Source organism: Ambystoma mexicanum, chromosome 2p, assembly GCF_040938575.1.
Source record: "Ambystoma mexicanum isolate Mex_15411 chromosome 2p, UKY_AmexF1_1, whole genome shotgun sequence".
NCBI lineage: Eukaryota > Metazoa > Chordata > Amphibia > Caudata > Ambystomatidae > Ambystoma > Ambystoma mexicanum.
Genome location: NC_090923.1, coordinates 952,019,018 through 952,037,662, shown reverse-complemented (window position 1 = coordinate 952,037,662; position 18,645 = coordinate 952,019,018). Strand labels below are relative to the sequence as shown.

Sequence of the window (18,645 nt, the reverse complement as noted above, 5' to 3'; positions counted from 1 at the left end):
TGAACTGTTCCAGTTTCCCCAAGACCTGCTTCAGGAAGGGATCTGATCCTGTGTTAGTGGCGTATATAGTGCCAATGGTCATAGCACTTTTCCCTATCTGCGCGTGCACAAATATGTATCTTCCATTCCGGTCTGTTAGTGTTATTTTTTTGTGCCCCCCAATGTAGTCTTAAAACCCACCATTACCCCTGCTGTCTTGTTAAGGCATTTGCCTGGTACAATTGCGTGTAGTTCTGCATCTGTATCTTATGCCTGTCCTCTTTCCGAATATGTCTCCTGTAGTAGGAGCATATCTGGTTAGATCTCTTTATCTGAGTTATCACCTTCTTCCGTTTTACCAGAGTGTTCAGGTCCCGTACATTATGTGAGAATCTGCAACGGCCTTGCCATTAGTCTTTCAGCCTACTCATCCCTGATCCTTGTGTTCCCGGTGTGGAATGCCCTATAGTGCCCTCCTCCTTTCCTCCACGGGCTTCAACACCGCCTGGCCGTTTGCCACTCATAGACCCCTGGATGTGTAGGGTCATCTCTTCATTTTCTGGGTCTTGGGCCTTTCAATTTTTCTCCTCTTTCCCATGTACCGTAGCCCATTCCCAGGGCTTAGGTCCACGTCACCGAGTGTCGCTAGATCTCTCCTCTGAGGCAGTTTCCATCCCGAGGACGGCCATTCCCTCATCGCATGTTGTCACTCTATCCTGTCTTTCTTTCTTCCCAAGGGAAGAGTAAACCAAAGGGAAATGTCCATTTTATAGGGGACATTTTTTCCCTGCAGTTTACTTGTCACTGGGCCCATCGCTCTCCTTTTCTGCAGGGTGAATGTCGCCAAATCCTGAAATAGCCTACCTCCGAACCATTTATTGTTATCAACTCTTGTCCTCTTGCAGCCCTTAGTATTTTCTCCTCCACCTCCTAAAATGCTAATGCCACCAGGACATCTCTAGGCCTATTTCCTTCTCCACTCCTCTTCGGGCACACTCTGTGTACCCGGTTATCCAGATCTCCTCCGGGGTGCTATCTGAAAGCAAGGTGGCAAAGCATTGTTGAATGGTAGATTCCAGCTCTACATCTGGGATTGCCTCCACCAAACCTTTAATCCTTATATTCGAATGTCTCAAACAGTTTTCCAGATCCTGTGCTTGTATTTAAAGCTTTTGTGTGGCTGAGGCAATCTGTTCTATAGTTCAGAGTTCTGGCGCACCTCTTTTTCTATTTCGGACAGCCCTTGTTCCGCTGAGTTCACCCTACTCCCTCAGGAGTTAATATTGTCTCTCATTTCTTTTAATGATCACTTCAGATCCTCTTTCAAACTTCCGATTTGTTGCTGAAAGTTGTGATTCTCTCCTCCATGCCCAGCAAGCACTTTTGTAGGTCCTCTTTGTTTAGGGCCATTGTCCTAGTCCCCTGTGTATCTTCCTCGTCCCAATCTGCCTGGCGAGGATCTTCTTGCCCTGTCTCCGCTGGCCCCTTTTGCCAGTATCTTTCCAGTTGACTTTTCTTTGAGGGCTGCGGGCCAGGGGTCTGTTTCCCCTTTGGACCTGGCATCTGTAAGTGAGTAGGTGTGTACCCCATTGTCTGTGTGCTCTTCCAGCGCTCCCGATGCTTCCTTCACTCTTTATTTTATGTATTTCACCACCTCTCCCACTGGTCCGCCTCTCACTGCTTCTTGTCTTTATTTGCCCTCTGTATCTTCTGCTATTGCCCCCGGGGTACAATCTCTTTCAGACCCTGCTTCCCCAGCCTTTCGGTCCTTCTCTCAGGGGTCCAACTAGCCTTTTGTCTGCCTTCTGTTCCTTGCCTTTTCTTTCTCTCTGTTAGGTCTGTTGCCTCCAACCGACCAGTGGAGCCTCCCTTCTCACATTCGCCTCTTATTGGAGTTGCAGTTCACAGGTTCCCTGCTAGTTCAACCCTTGGGCTATCTGCCACTATATTATCCCCCAATTTATTTTATTTGTTCCTCGTCCTCAACAGGAGCCCATGAGCAGGGGAAGCAGAATCCGATTCCCCTACCGTTGCGTTGTCAGTAGTATCAATGTCTATGCCTGATCTTCCTCTGCCTGAGGACTTGTTTGAACTCTCCCGGGTTGGGAGCACTGCTGTTCCGTGTGTGATGGGCGCGGCATGCCCTGCCCTCCTTCCGATTCTGCATGCCTTGATGTAATCCTCCGGCTCGGCGTAGATGTCGGTGCCAGTTCAGCTTCCCTGGCGCCTGCTCTCTCCCACCTTTGTTCTGTCAACCTGGGGGGGGGGGGGTCCGTGTCGCCCTCGGGGGTCCTCCATATCTTTGGGGCTTCAGTCGGGGCTCCACTGTTATCGGAGCTCCACCGTTATCGGAGCTCCTCCTGTCCCGCTCACCACCATAACGCCTCCCAGGACAGCCTTCCTCCCTGCACTTTAATCGCAGAGGCCGGCGGCTTCGCTCGTCTGCAGGGGCCCGCTCTCCTGGCCAGCTTCCTCTGGTCCTCTGCCTTCCTCCGAAGCGCTGCAGCCCGTCGGAGCACCTTGCTGTTTTTTTCTGGTTTGGTGCGGATCTGTTGATCACCATAGGGACACCTCGATTCAGACCTCTGCGCACGGCCAATCCGCTGTGGCCGCACACTAGGCTTCTTCTGCTGCCGTTCTCCGTCCAACCCTGATAATCCGGTATCTTCAAGGTGTCTTTTTTTTGCTTAATAGTCATCCTTTCTGGGGCCCGGCCGGGAGCTCAAAGGAGTGCACCTTCACTCCTCGTCAGCCGTCTTGGAATCCTAATACTCCACTTTTAACTGAGATTCGAGGTGCATGACAGGACTTGGTCAACAAATTGTTCAGGATTATCCCCCACAGCTTGCGAGACAACTATTGCTGTCAAAGTTGGGGACCCCTTAATTGGTTCCAGGGCACACTGGCTCTAGCATCTCCATTCTACTCTGTTTCTCCCCTCATGCTCATCTGGGCTTTTCTTTAAGGGGCCCATGTGTTCTGAGATGGGGTCACGGTTTACTCTGAGTGATGGCTATAGTGCTGATTGGCTCACTTCCCTGCTGGGTGTGCAATAGATTTATTGTTCCCTCTTGTAGTTTGTATTTCTTTGTGTCACCATTTCTATTTTCTCATCTTGTGAATTCTGGTTTTACTGTTGTGTTTTATTTTACAATTTGTTTCCATCTGGCTTCAAGCACCAAGTACAATGCAATGCAGAATGACATGGAGACAGCCACAGCAACACGTATGCTGAAATAGAGGCAAAGAGAAACCCTCTGGTAATGTTGTGAAGGATGTGCCTGGTATCATTTAAAAAACATTTTTATTGTGTTTCTTTTAATGCAAAACCTTTCACAAGGTAAGAACAGAAGAACAAAATATAAATAAAGATTAAAGATGTTTAAAGTAGGCATTAAACATTTACCATTTCGATACATATAGTACATCAAATTCATGCAAATTATAATTTACAAATGTACAATATACCCCCTAACATTTCTAACAATTCATTTAAGAATCTAGTATAGTGCTTGAATGGAAGTATGTATGGTACTTATGTCAGAGAATGCTGTGAGAATGTTGTTGTTTGAGTGAGAGAGTGTTATTGTCCCTACTCCCGCCAAAAAAGTAGGCAGGAGTAGACCACATTGTGGCGGATTGCAGTTATGACACCCTAGGTTTTAAAGGAAAGAGCTTCAAATTGGCCTTAGGTCGTTCTTCAAAGTTTCTAAGTAAGACTCATCGACAATTTTATCTGATGAAAAGAGCTCAGTGCATGAGAAAAGGCCAGGCAAGGAAAGAAAATGGTCAAAAAAACACTGTAAGAGGTCCCCCTTGAGGAGCGACTCCCATCATTCCTCTTCTTCCTCAAAGAAGAAGACGGCATTCATCGATGGGACCCAGAAAGACTGGCACGTTTCCTGTCTAAATCCACCTCGGCAGAGAAGTGGGAAGAGTTTTGTATCAAGATGATGCAGGTCTTCGAGAAAGCAGGCCTGCCCGTTCTCTCCTCCTCTGGGAAGAAGACCTCCAAGTCCCCCGCACCCGACAAGGCCAGCAGGGACTGAATTGACCAACCACCTTGTGTGCCTAAGAGCTCGACACTGGTGAAGTCCTCAACCAGACCGTCAACGCCATTGGCGACCAGTACGTTATTTTATGTACCGCCTGCTTCATCTGCGCCTTCGACGTCAGTCAAAGCAATCGAGGATCCCTCAAGTAGATTTGTTCCAAAATCTCCTGGGGAATTTGTCCTCTTTTCAGGAAATGTTTTAATGAGGTTGACTGACCGGTACACTTTGGGCTCAAACCCTCGGGTCTTCCCCGACACCCTGAAGAGTTTCAGGATGAGGAAAGGGGGCTGTCTAAATGAGTTTCAGCCTTTCACGATGCAAGTGGCTTGGACCCCTATGTTGAGGTGGGATTCCCACAGGGAGATCCTAGAGTCCATACAAACATGGCTTACAGGAAAATGATGGCGAAGGTAACAGATGCATTAGGTTGTGGGTCCCCCACCTGTAGAAATAACAGGATCTAACTTAAGAGATATTCTGGACAAGAGCACATCCGTTGAGCCTGCTCTCCCATCACATAACACCATTAAAAGAAATCCCCTAATGGAGCTATGGGAAGACTCTCTGCTCGGGTCCAGCAGTCCATAAGAGAAAGTATAAACCAGCTTTATCTGACCCGGTGTTCCTAACCACACATCCAGCTCATGATAGTCTGGTGGTACAGGCTGCGACTGTGAGCAATCAGGCGAGCATCTATCCATCCTTACCATCTGACAGGGATGACAAGCGTTACAACGCTTTGGCAAAAAAGGTCTTGGCCTTGGGCAGTATGGTATGTGCAGCTGTTAATGCTTCACGGGCTCTGTCAAAATGCACACACAAACTTTGTGATTTGTGATGAATCCAATGGAGTTATCACAGATTACCCGGCAGTGAAATCGTCCCATGTGGCCTGGGGACGGCAGCCACTACCTGATCCTGACCTTCGGGGTGGCTTTATGAGGGAGGATCACATGAGATGAGACAGCTACCAGAGGATATTATGACTTCATTGGATGAAACTTTGTGTCCCTCCCTTTCCCATGAGGAAGACCCTTTTAATACCCAAGACCATCATGGCATACTGCCAAGTGCATATTCCCCTTCTGGATGAAATAAGAAACCTCTTAATCTTTTTCTGGTCCCACACCCACCCATGATGTAAACACCACAGTGTGTCAACACCTTTTTCTTCTAAAGAACCTTTAGGTAAAATCAGTAAAGAGAACTATTCCAATACCATGTATCCAATAACACAAAGCAGCTTCTACTCCCAGAATTCCCCAAGTACCGAGACGAGGAGGATGCAGAAGTTTGATGCCAAAAACCTGAAACGAAATATGCAGCCTAGTTTTCTCAAGGCACCTGTGCACAGGACATTTAAGCATGGCGGGTATACTATTTGAAGGGGCAGTGCAGGAGAAGACGTTGGCTCCTGTCCCCAAGCTCAGAAAGGTGGGATCACGTGTCGGTGTGGCAAAGCAGAGGAGGCCACCACGCAGGATGTCGTACTGGAGACAGGAGTGCCATGTAGAGGGTGGGTGCCGCGAGAAAGGTCCTGGACATTCGACAAGTAAAGAAGGTGGCATTCTCCATTTCAGGACCTGAAGGGAAGTAGGTGTGTGACCGTGGAGCCATGAGGGAAGCCGAGAGAATGTCTGCACCCTTCAGTTTGGAAAGCGGGTGAAAGCTGCATGCTGCAGAAGCACAAACCGGACTGGGGACGCTGGAGAAAGCCATTGAGTCTTCCTGAAGTCAGAGGGGGCTCTGGGGCGTTTTGGCAACCGTGCCAACGGCAATTTGGACCTCATATTATTGAATAGTTGTTTTCCAAACTATACAGAAAAGGCAAAGTGCAAACCCCATTGAACTGTGAATACCTAAAGTGCAAATTTGGGGCAAACCTTAAACAAATCTTACCACAAAACTATACAAGAAACCAAGAGCAATTCGTACAGTATTGATAATACTGAGAAACTGTAAAGTGCATGGAAAGTCCTGGCAAACAGGATACCAAGTAACTGAGATGTACGCGAAGTCCCGGAAGGCCAGTACACCAGGCTCGGGTTTTGCATAAAAGAACTTGGCTGGGGAAGATTCCAAGCAATTTGCAAGCCCCCCAGAAATGTTAAAGAAAGACTGTGTTTGCTGAATCAAGGAAAGTTTGCTTTCCAAACCAAGGAAAGCCTGTTTACGGAAACAAGGAAAACTTGTTTTCTGAATCAAGAAAAGGTTGGCATTTGTTATCTGCACCAAGAAAAAGACTGCTGTTAAAGGCAGTGTTTTCTAAATCAAGAGAAAAGTTGCATTGAAGAAAATAACTTTTTCAGAATCTTCAACCAAACGTGAATAAAAGGAGCTGTTAGTAAAAGAGACTATTCTCATTTCACTTAATAATCCCAGGGAAGCGATCGACCTTCTGGAACCAAGGGCTTCCACCTTGGGGAACATTTTGTTCGAATCATGCTTACTTCATACTTACTTCATTTGTGAACACTTTTTTGCCATTTCCCAGTTGACGATAATTTTCTTGGACATTTTTATTGTTTTTTTTGTAGTATGAGGATCAGGATAGGACGTTTTGGACACAACGGCAGCTTTTGAGTTATTGAGACAGTCCCTTAGTTTTGGTTTATAGGTAAGGAAACACCTCTTTAGCATAGGGTCAGAGAGGCATTTCCCCAACCCTTTTTCATTTAATATCTTTGACAAAAGCATGACAACCTTGTGTCTAGCTCTTATTTCTGAACCCTTCCAAATTGCTAAGGCAGCCGATCACATCCCAGAAGGTGAAATGAGGAGTGGTTTCTTCAACATAGTGGAGGATGGAAAAGAAGCAACGCAATAGTCCCTACAGTCAGGACTCGACACTGCCGACTGTGTCTGGAGATCTATGGCAAAGAGTCGTCATGCGTAGGTTCGCCGGGCTAAGAAAATCCGGATTTGCACAGGATGTCCAAGTGAAGTTGCTTGACATGCCTTTTGATGGTTTCCATATTTTTGGCCAAAGGGCAGAGAAATTGCAGGAATCCAAGGCTGCTCCAAAGTCCTTAGGGACAGAAATTGGACAAACCTGACCAACCTTCCACTCAATGAAAAGGTAAGCCTTTTCATTTATATAATTACGGACAAAAAAGCAAGCCGGCTGTCAATGGCAAGGTCAGAAATGTTTCTCTCGTCCTTCCAGAGGGAGAGGAGGCAAGACACGGGCTGCTACCGCATCTGTCCCAACCAGTGTGGTCCCTGCCACAAAACCTCTTTAAGAACTTCTGCCACATCACGTACACCCGCCTCCAGAGGAGTCTTAGGCACAGATGGCCAGAAACTACAATGTTCTTACAACCAGACAAGACCATAGAGACATTTTATTATGTGGCAGAAGGAGGGCACGAAGTCTCTCCGATATATGAACTAATGATGTCTTAGATAGGAGGGGAATAAAGACAGACGAAGCAGATGTGGGAGGCAGAGTTACCAGAACCAATGTTGGATAGTAGGTGGAGCAGAGTTATGGAATATCACAAAAATATGTTGAGGAATGTACGACTACAACAGATCCAATTATGTTACTCGTAGGGCATATCTTGCACAACACAAGCATGTCCGAAATGTGGGGAGATAAATGCAGATCTAGTGCACATGTTTTGGCCATGTATAGAAATCAGTAGATTCTGGGGAGAAGTACCCCATGCATTGGCATAGGCATATATCACCCTGGGAATTGGATCCCCCATGGATTTTCTGCTGGGGCGATTCCCAAGTCCGAAAAGGGCTAAACATGTAAATAAGCTCAAGGACCTAGCATATATACTGGTGAAACGCAGGATAGCGATGGGGTGGAAAGCACAGACGAAACCAGTCATACAGATGTGGTGGAGGGACTTGTTAAAATGGCCAAACGCAGAGACAGTATTGTGGCAGGAAGCGATAAGACTGAACATGGAACAAGGGGATCGGAGGGGTGGATGCCTGGAGGCAATTGATAGCGGACTTGGTCACATCGGAACAGAGAGACAAAAATAAGGATGAAACCCTCATACAAGAAGATATCCCGACTAGGGGGGAGGGGGAGAGGAGGAATAAACGAGAGACGCAAGAGCTTGGGTGCAGAGTAGGGCAGGGGGATTTGGGTGGACAGCGGGGGCTGACTGCCAAATTAGATGTGAAATGTTGTGCAATGATGAACATGTCTGCAAGTTGCCATGGTTATGTAAAACTCAATAAAAATGTTTACAAAAAAAAAACTTTCGGTCCACACAATACAAGCAAGGAGGCGCCTCTCGCAACATTCCAGAGAAGGTGCATCTTTACTTGGGAAGCATGAGCGCTGCATGTAGTCTCCCAAGGTTACTGCCTTCCATTTTTTTTTTTACTTGTTTATTTACGGTCAGCACAAATGAAAACCTTGCATTACAGATAATTCGGCAAATGCCGCTTATTAAGCCATATATTCGCATTCCCTTAAGCTTTCCCACCACCCTCTATTCCTGGCTGCCTTCCGGTCCTTGCTCCTCTGCTGGTTGGACCGGATCCCTGTCCTCTGCCCGTAGGGCGTTCACCACAGAGCGTGGTTTATATGTTAGAGCTGGGTAGTTCTGGTCATAGTCTATCACGGGCGACGAAATGTTTGTGAAGTGGTGAAGGTGACCCCTGTTTGCCGCCATGATCTTTTCCGCTATGATGATGTCCCAGAGTTTTAGCCACCACAGAATCATTAGGGGGCCCTCCGGGGATTTCCAGGTTCGCGCCACTGTAATTTTAGCGGCCAAGAGCAGCTGTTATGAGGGCCACCTGCTTACCAGATCTCAGATAAATGCCCGGGATCGGGACTCGCAACAGTATAGGTTCTGGCTCCAGTGGCAGCGTTATGTGGGTAATGTCTGCTATGGTGGCTATACATTGGGACCAGAAGTTCGCCACTATCAGGCATGTCCACCACATATGTAGGTAGGAGCCGGGCAGGCCACAGCGGCGCCAGCATAGCGGGTCCAGGGACTGGTTGAAACGGTGTAGCCGGAGCGGCGGCTAGCACCACCTTAACAGGATTTTATGCGCGCATTCCCGATTGGTGATGCAGAAGGAGGGCAAGGGAGTTCGTGACCAAATGTCTGCCCAGGACTGGTCTTGTATCAAGTGTCCTAAATCAGTTTCCCACTGTGACATATAAGTTGCTTTGGTGACGAGAAAGTTTGTCTGCAATAGTCTATAGAGCGTTGAGATTTGCCCTCGGCTCGGTGGATCTGCTGCTGTCAACTCGAGGGGATCTAGTTCCCGTGTGGCCGCTAAGCGGGTCTGGGGGTGCGAGCACCAATGTCGAATTTGGGCATATGAGAACCTATCGGTCTCTGCTAGGCAGAAAGCGCTCTTACATTGTTCGAAGGTCAGCGGTTGGTTCCCTTCAAATAACTGACTCAGGGAATTCAGGCCCCCGGCGATCCAGTTTTTAAAGTTCATGAGACAAGCTCCTGATGAGAAGGCCGGGTTGTAGAACACTGGGGCGGATGGGCTCAAGTCTCTTGGGATGCCTCTATATTTACGCACCCAATCCCATGCTCTTAACGTATGTTTAGTTGATGATAAGGTAGCTGGCCATGTCCGTCGCAGGGAGGCTGGCAGATGTAATAGAAAGGGGAGGAGCAATCGAGGTTGTTCTATTTCTGCCCATTTGGGGCGCCTTGATGCAATGGTCCAAGCTCTAGTGTGAGCTATCTGCGTCGCCATCTGATATTTCTGGAGGTTGGGGACCCCCAGACCTCCCAGGTTTGGGGCGCTCAGCATAGTTCTCTGTGGGATTCGCGATTTTTTCGCCTTTCCAAATAAAGCTGAATACTTTTTTCTGGAGGCGCTGGAGCGGGGGATCGTGATGGGGAGGGCTGAGCAGGCATATAGAAATCTCCTGTGAAAGCCAGCGGTCGAGGTCTCTCTCCAAGGTCTTGAATAGCGGCGGGAAGTTTATCCGGTAGGTATCTTCGGGGCGGGCGGGGATCTGGACCCCGAGGTAAGGGATTGACTTCTCGCTTAGTTGGATCGAGCAATGGGATCTAAAGGACTCTTTGTCTTATGATATGATATGATATGATAAGGCATTTGTAACGCGCCTATACACAAGTGTTTCAAGGCGCGACGAGGCAGGGGGGGGAACAAGGGGAGACAGACAACGATCTTACTAGGCCAGGTGTCATTCAGATAGCGCAAGTGCAAGGGTAGAGGGGAAGGGGAAAGGGAGAGGGGAAAGTGCAGTACAGGGTTATTAGCATACAGCATACAGGATAAATAACAAGGGCCAGCTGGTGGCAAGTGCGAGGTAAGTGCAGACAAGTGCTGGGAAGGGGGGCTGTATGGATACAGACACAGTCCCGTAGTGCAGGGGTTGCCGTGGAGGCAGTGCAGGAGAGAGTGGCTGGGCCGAGAACAGTGAATGGCCCATTTGCAGATTCAGTGCAGTTTCAGTAATATTAGCAGGGGAGAGGGGGAGAGAAAGCGGAGGCAAAGAGGAAGGTTTTGAGGTGCTTCCGGAACCGGAGGTGGTTCTCCTCAAGTTTCAGGGAGGTAGGAAGGCTGTTCCAGAGGGAGGCCCCTGCAGTGGAAAGAGATCTGCCCCCAACTCGTTGTTTGGAGAAGCGGCTGACCCTGAGGGAGTTGGACTTCTAGTTCCAGCCCCACCCCCAGGGCTGTTGATTTGCCGAAGTTAATGGAAAAACCTGAGACCCTTCCAAATCTATGGATTTCTCCTAGAGCGGCCCTCAGTGACTGGGAAGTGTCCGTTATGGTCCGCATCACGTCGTCCACGTATAGCGCGATCTTGTGTTGGGAGGGGCCTACTTGGAGGCCTTTAATTCTGGAGTTGAGGCGGATTCATTGGGCTAGGGGTTCCATTACTAGGGCGAAGAGGGGACATCCCTGCCTGGTACCACATGTTAGAGGGATTGGGCTGGATAGTAGGCCATTGACCCGGAGGAGGGTATTCGGGGCTTGGTAGTTCGCTAGGGCGAGTTTTAGGAAGGAGGGCCCAAAGTGGAAGGATTCTAAGGTGAGTCGGGGAAACGACCAGTCCACTTTATCAAAGGCCTTGGTCGCATCCAAGGCTAGCAAGGCTAATTTTCACAAGTCTCGTTTAGCTATCTCAATCAAATTGAGGACCCTGCGTATGTTCTCTGCGGTTGCTCTATTCAATGTGAACCCCGTCTGGTCTGGATCTACAATATCCGGGAGTATTCTCGCCAGTCGGTTTGCCAGGACCTTCGAGTAGATGTTCGGGTCCAGGTTTAGCAGGGAGATGGGTCTATATGCCGCGCTATTTCTGGGATCTTTTCCCGGCTTGAGGGCTAGGACTGTGATCGATTCTTGCATTGACGGGGTAATAGACCCTGAGATGGCAACGGAATTGAAGAGCGTCGTCATGGGGGCCAGCAGCTGGGGCCGAAAGAGTTCGTAAAATCGGGTCGAGAACTCATCTGGTCCAGTGGCTCTTGGTTTCAGACACTGCCTTCCATTTTTAAAGCGCCCGCCTGATTACCCCCCTCTGATCAGACCACCTCCTGTTGCAGGCCCACTGCTCCTGCAAGAGGTTTCCTCTCTTCTGGAATTCAGGAAAGGGATGGGGGGTGGTACTCCCACTATTTGTTGGTCCCAAAGAAGTCCATCTTGGACCTGAGGCACTTGAACAAGTTCTTAGGAAAGACAAATTCAAGATGGTAACACACTCGCAGATCTTCCAGGACCTAGAAATTAAGGACTGGTGTCACTCGACCTACAGGATCCTTACTTCCATCTACCGATCCATCAAAAGAACAGGCAGTACATGTGATTTGTCATAGGCAATACTCACTACCAGTTTCGAGTTATGCCTTTCGGGCGTACCACCGCACAAGGGTCTTCACCAAGCTGTTCGCGGTAGTGGTAGCGAGTCTCAGGAAAGGGGGGGATTCACATTTTTCCCTATCTAGATGATTGGTTAATCAGGGCACGGTCTCAGGACCAAGTCCTGCATCATCTCAATCGAACCTGCCACCACCTCCACACGCTGAGCTTCTCCCTTCAATTCAAAGAAGTCCCAGCTGACACCTTCTCAAACGCTCCAATTCATCAGAGCGGTCCGGGATTCTCCCTCTCCTTCCCCAATCTCCCCTCCCCCCCGAGGAGAAGGCTCTACATATCCTGCAGATACTCAACAAATTACAGAACGCCACATACCTGCCAGCCCTAGACTTCCTACTGTTGCTCAGCCTCAGGGCATCCTGCATCTTCTGGTGCCAGAGGCTCGGTTGAGAATGAGATCGCTCCAGTGGGGTTTCAGGACTCGGTGGTCACAGTTCTTTGCCTGTATTATGGACTTGATTCAAGTCCTGAGCACAGTTGCTCAGGATCTCCTGTGGGGACTCGCACAGAGATCGTAATCGCGTGAGAGCCATTTTGCCAAACGTAGCCAGAGGAGACCATAGTGGCGGATGCCTCTCTGACTGAGCTGACGGTGAGCGGTTTGTCATCCCTGGCAGAGACAAAACTTCACAGAAACCTGTTGGAGCTGAGGGTAATCAGACTGCCACTGATGGCCATTTTGCCCTGCATACAGGGGAAGACTGTCCTGATCATGACTGACAACACAGTGGTCATGCACTACATCAACAAGAGAGGTAGTGCAGGATCACTCCCCTTGTGCAAAGAGGCGATGCAGTTCTGGTTTTGGGTGTTACAGAACAAGATCTCCCAAACAGCAATTCACTGGGAAGGAGAATATGATGGCGGGGCATGGTCTCCTATGAGTGGGAACTGAGCCAGGAAGTTCTTCTAGAGATCTTTGCCCTTTGGGGAACCCCTCAAGTGGATCTGTTTGCCTCCAGTGTGAACAGAAAGTGTGAACTTTTCTGCTGCAGGGAATTTCCTCCGAGAGGCGCACGGGGGGACACATTGGTGTTGGACTGGAACTTCCAACTCCTTTATGCTTTCCGACAATTCATGTCATTCCTCAAGTGATCAGGAGGTTGAAGAGGTACGGAGCAAGTATGATCCTGATTCTCCCAGTCTAGGCCAGGAGAACATAGCCATCTGCCCTTCGCATAGTCTTCCCAGTTGGGCGGACCTTCTCTCTCACTAGAAGGGGCTGGTTCTTCACCCAAGTGTACACACGCCCAACCTGCAAGCCTGGCTTATGAAAGGCTAAGGTACAGGGATTGGAACCGCCTGGAAGATGTGATGGAGGGGTTGCTTTCAGCCACAAGACCAGCAACTTAAGCTCTATACTGCAGTCATTGGAAGAAATTCTGCAGTTGGTGCAGACCACAGGATGTGGATCCTTTCTTATGTGACACCTCAAGGGTGTTATCCTTCCTTCTTCCTTTGGAAAGACTGGGCTTTCAGATTGCCACCATAAAGGGCTATTTAGCGGTGCTTTTTATTTTCAAGTACACACAAGAACAAGGGTCATACTTCTCGGTCCGTCTTGTGGTGCAATTTTTAAAAGGCCTGATCAACACTTTCCCTCCAACACCTTTCATGGTCCCGGTATGGGATTTATATTTGGTGTTAACCTTCCTCGTGGCTTCCCCATTTCAGCCATTACATTTGTGTCCTCTGAGGCTACTATCTTGGCAGACAGAATTTTTGGTCGCCCTTTCCTCCGTCCGCAGAGTAAGCAAATTGCAGGCCCTATCCCACAAGCCACCTTTTACAGTCTTTTGCAGCGACAAGGTGACTTTTAGAGTGCACCTTATTCCCCCCGAAGGTCGTATCAGAGTTTCATCTGTCGCAGAAAATCTGTCTGCCAGCCTTCTATCCACCTCTTCATCCATCCAAGGAGGAGGAAAGTCTACATAGGGTCGATCCCAAGAGGGCTCTGAGTTTCTAGATCTCCAGGACAAGACCATTCAGGCTGGAAGACCAGCTGTTCATTGGATACACAGGCCTGAAAACAGGTAGAGGAATAACAAAGCAAACCATCTCTCAATGGATAGTGCTGTATGTGTCTGAATCCTACACCAGAGCGGGTAATGAAATTCCTAAAAGCTTTAGGGTACATTCCACTAGAGGTGTGGCAGCTATCACTGCCCTCCAAATAGGGGTACCTGTAAAGGATATCTGTCAGGCCGCAACATGGTCCTCCATACACAAATTTGCAAATCACTACTGCCTGGACACATCCGTAAATGAGTCTCGTTTCGGCTGGGCTGTCCTCCAACAAGTGGTGACATAATCGCCATGGAGTTTGCTCCTTCCCTCCTCCGTAATGGTCTTACTGATATGGGAGTCTTTCTAAGGTGAGGAATCTGTGGGAGGACACAATCCATTAGAAGAACAGATTACTTCAACTTGGTAACGTTCTTTTTACTGAATGGTCCTCCCATGGTTTCCTCATTGCCTTTCCAACCTACCTCATGGTTACGGAGCTCTCTAATACAAGTCTATGATGACTCTCCTTTAACTTTAAAATGTTTTGTCTCAAATCCCTAACGCATCTGTGCAGTGGGGGGAAAAAACAACTGAGGTCACTGGGCACCGAACACTCTATTTTTACCCGTGTCAACCTCGTGTCCGGTTATACATATGATTCGACAGCCATCAACGCCAGTGTGTACAACGCCCTATTCTGGGAAACGCTTTTTGGGAGCTGCAAAGCAGGAGAATAAATATGTAAGCTGAAGAATCCGTGGGAGGAACATCAAAACGAATATTAAATGGTGGAAGTCATTTGTTGTTCTACATTGCTAGCTCCAAACAGTTCAGAAAGGATGATCAGCTGTTCATAAAATATATAGTTGTGACGTTGGGTGGTACTTCAGTGTCCAAACAGGCAATACCTAGGTAGATCATACTCTATATTTGAGTGTTACAATCTAGCTGGAAAGGAGGTCCCTTGGGGGCTGAGAACACACTCCACTAAGGTGTGGCAGCTATGTCTGGGTTTACCTGTTCCTCACATTTGCTCATGAAAATTTATCTAAACATTAGAAACCTGTGGGTGGACGCTATCCATTAGAAAAACAAATTACTTGCCTAGGGTAATGTTCTTTCTGGTCGATGGCTGCTCACACAGATTCTTCATCGTCCCCCCAACCATCCCCACAATCTGAGTGTGATGTATGTTTAGGCTAGTAAGAGAAATAAATGCCAGTCTGTTTTCTACAATTCCTTCAGCTCTTGAGCACAGGGGGAAACATGGTGGAACTGAGGTGTTTGGGGTGTGGTGTGCCCTGTATCGCTGCCATCCCATCAAGAGCACAGGAAATGACCATTTGCTCTGAGGCACATAATTCCCTAATGCTGGGGAAAAGTATTTCCAATGTCAGTTGTGGACAGAGGATCTACGTTATAAAACAGAATCGCAAAAGCTTGAATGAAAAAATTGCGAAGCCCACCTGTACGCATTTTGTAATCCGAGCTTTTGGGATTTGTTTTTTCCCCCTGCTGGCCATTTAATGTATTGCGGAGGACACCCTCCAGAACTCCCACAACCCATAGTACCGAACTAGGACATAGGGAGAGGCCCCTGCAACCCCCGCTCCCCTTGTTCATTATTATGGGTTTTGATTATTTATTTTTTTATACCAGGTAGATTACACAGTAAACGTGCATTCAACCTTTTTTTTCGGTATTTTGGGATAAACCATCAGAAAGAATATTACTCAAGGCCAGTAATTTGTTCTTCAAAGGAGACTTTCGAAATTAAAATATGTCCATAAATAGAAGATATTGAATATTTTATTAACTTCATTGGCGGTCATCTTGATGCTTCATTAATCCTACACACCATGCAATTTAGTGACACCCTGGAAAATATTCATCTGTTAGTACTTTTTGATGACATAAGACCAGTCCCCACTCCCCCCTCACTAAAACTGCCACAAATGTACAAATGCTCACCTACTACAATATCACTGAAACAGTGCACTTTAATAAATGGGGTTTACGCATCTACTACGAACGGGAAGGACCAGCTGCAAATGCGGATCAAACCCAAACACACCATTTTTAGCTCCCTGGAAAAGTTTGACACTTCACATGTACTATCACAACACCCAACTTGTGATTGTCAGTATAGCCTTTTACGCATAGGGTTGTTGGGGGGGTGGCAAATAGGATTTGGTGTGGCTTTTAATGACATGTGGGCAGTGGGGGGAGTAGGGGGTATTCATTGAGTTTGGAGGTGCATGAGTGGGTGTTGTCCTGCTTACATTTCTTAAATTAACTTGTATGTCTGAAGTGCTTTTGCTGAACCTGTCTAGAGCTGCAGATAATTCACAACATGGTATGCTAGAGGAGGAGAGCAAGATTTAACAGTATTTGAATCACAATAAATATCTTTCTTTTGTGACACCTTTGTATGCTTTCTTGGACTGATATTGTCTTTCTTTCCCTGCAGATTTCTGATCATACGCAAAAGCTCCACATATCTACAAGTTCGAGCCAGGGAAGTTCCAGTTCGCCATAACTACTCTATCTCCACAAATCCTGCCAAAGGAAGGATTTATCCATACTTGTACTATACTTTTTTTTTTTATCATCAAGAAATGCCACCTTTTGTGTTTTTTCCCTTTGTTTTATTTTTAAGGCATTTCTATTATCCTGCCACATTCCTACAGAAGGACAATTCTCTTGCATGTGCCATTGTCTTGGGGGGGGTGTATTTTTTTAAAGATATATATATATTTATATATATATATATATATATTTTAGACTTTGGTACGACTGCAATTTGTAGAAATAAACATTTACCTGCGGTTAATGTGACTCTCATATAAGGAGCATCATTAGTCACTTTTCTGCATTTTTCCATTGGCAAGTTCGTCCGAGGAAGAGCTGCTGTAATGTAGATAATCGAACTGTATTTGTACCAGAATGAAGACGGAAACGGAGATCTGTGAAAACCTGATTAGAAGAACAGTGAGTTGATTCTTCCTGCCAGGAATTGCACAAGTAGTGCCATTTGTAAGCCCAACCTGCTCGGTTGCACCAATCAAAGCCTGATCAGAAGAGGCAATGGTATCTGGATACTTATGGAGGGTGGACGATCCCTAATTAAGCAAAATGGTATTCTGATGCTACATGAAGTCTGTCCTCAGACCAAGAATTATGGAAACAGTGTTTCTCATTCTCAATGGGCCTACAAAAACACCTTCTCAATTCAATCATTCAAAATTTTTTCAAGATTTTGCTTCCTCTCTCTGCCTGATAGAAAATGGTCATGAAAACGGTTAATGGGAATAAATAGGACCAGTCGATGTATTCTATGCCTGGAACCTCTTCCTCATAGACCAACTTTGACTTGGCCATTGGCTTCCTTTTGATTTATTCCAAATAAGCGGCCTGGAGATGTGCTAAATGCTTCTGGGGTGCTGTCTGATTTGTTCTGAACACAAGTAACAAGTGTGTGTATGAACGTGCAACTCGCCAAATCATTCTGAGCAAAATATAGATCCTTCGAGAAGTGTAGAAGCATTAAATCAAAGGCCAACCGGATTATGCAACAAAAGCTGGGGTTATGCCATTTTCATAACTGTATACTTGAAAATCTTTGTGGAACAAATGTAAGAAGCCATAATATCTGAGATTGGTAATTAAGACTTGACAAAGAACAGATGTGTAGGAAGTTGCTGGTTCAATGTTGTCTGCTAAGAAAAACATCCGTTGATGCAGCTCAAGTGCTTTGAAGCATGTTGACAATCTTTCATGAAGCACTTTTTGTTAATACCTGCCAATGTTTGAAGCTCTCATTTGATGGTGTTGCACCATAATATAAACTTTTATTGTGCAGTGGAAAAAAGCACTTTTTCCTGTAAGAACCAACAAATAAAACTGGGCCTTCATTGGAGAATCCATGCCTATTCTAGTTCTTGCCCACAAGAGCTCTTGGTCCAGCTGTGAAAAACCTTGTAACAGAATGTTGATATGCCATTTTTCCTGTTGATAACCATTCAAAAACACCTGGCGCTTGCCTTATTTCAGACAATCTTTTTTCTTTTTACAGAGCCAGCGAAGTACCTATAGTTCTGGTCCGTTGTATCCTGTTTTATCTTTTTTGTTTTCTTTTTTAGAAATAGACGCCTAATATAACGGCCCAAGGATAAGAAAACAATCCATAACTCACTTGCATAAGATGAAAAAAGCAAATGTGTTCTGTGTGAGCTGCTGATTTACTAGTGGAGAAAGCAGGCAGCCACAGGTCCCATAACACAGTGGCACTCTACAATGCTTCGCTTGGGCAAAACATCAGTCACTAGCATTTCAGCAGCCCTTCTGCCTGTGTCCAGAATCTTAGAGTTTCTTAAAGGGATAGTTTGCTCAAAAATGTTATGCTTTAAAAAGATTGCCCATAATAGCAAATATTTATAACCTTTTTTTTATTTAACAAAAGGTTCCTGTGTAAAATATTCTGCAAATGAGTCTCAAAGACCTGATTTTCAAGGACTTGGAAGTATCGTACTTCGGTCCACCCCTGGTAATGGATAAAGCCCAATGAGGTAGTGTTGGGATCGGGCTGCAGCTCAGTCATTCACATGTGTCTTGGGTTGTCGTTGCTTATTTGTAGTGTTACTCGGATCGTTTCCGTCCGCCCCTTTTTATTTTGTGTTCTGGCTGCTTCAATATGTCCCACTGCCCACTCATGTTGTTTCAGCACTTGCTATCGGCCCGACATTCT

At 46.7% G+C, this 18,645-nt stretch overlaps 1 protein-coding gene across 1 annotated transcript in view; it reads left to right on the top strand.

The window, feature by feature from the left end:
• LOC138566955 (serine/threonine-protein kinase MRCK alpha-like) overlaps nucleotides 1-17,820 on the top strand; it is a 2,642,347-nt gene extending 2,624,527 nt beyond the window's left edge. Inside the window, exon 37 of the mRNA XM_069644738.1 lies at nucleotides 16,369-17,820. Coding sequence (XP_069500839.1) covers nucleotides 16,369-16,437 — 69 coding nt within the window. The 3' untranslated portion in view covers nucleotides 16,438-17,820. The remainder of the gene's footprint in view (nucleotides 1-16,368) is intronic.
• The last annotated feature ends 825 nt before the right edge of the window (nucleotides 17,821-18,645 follow it).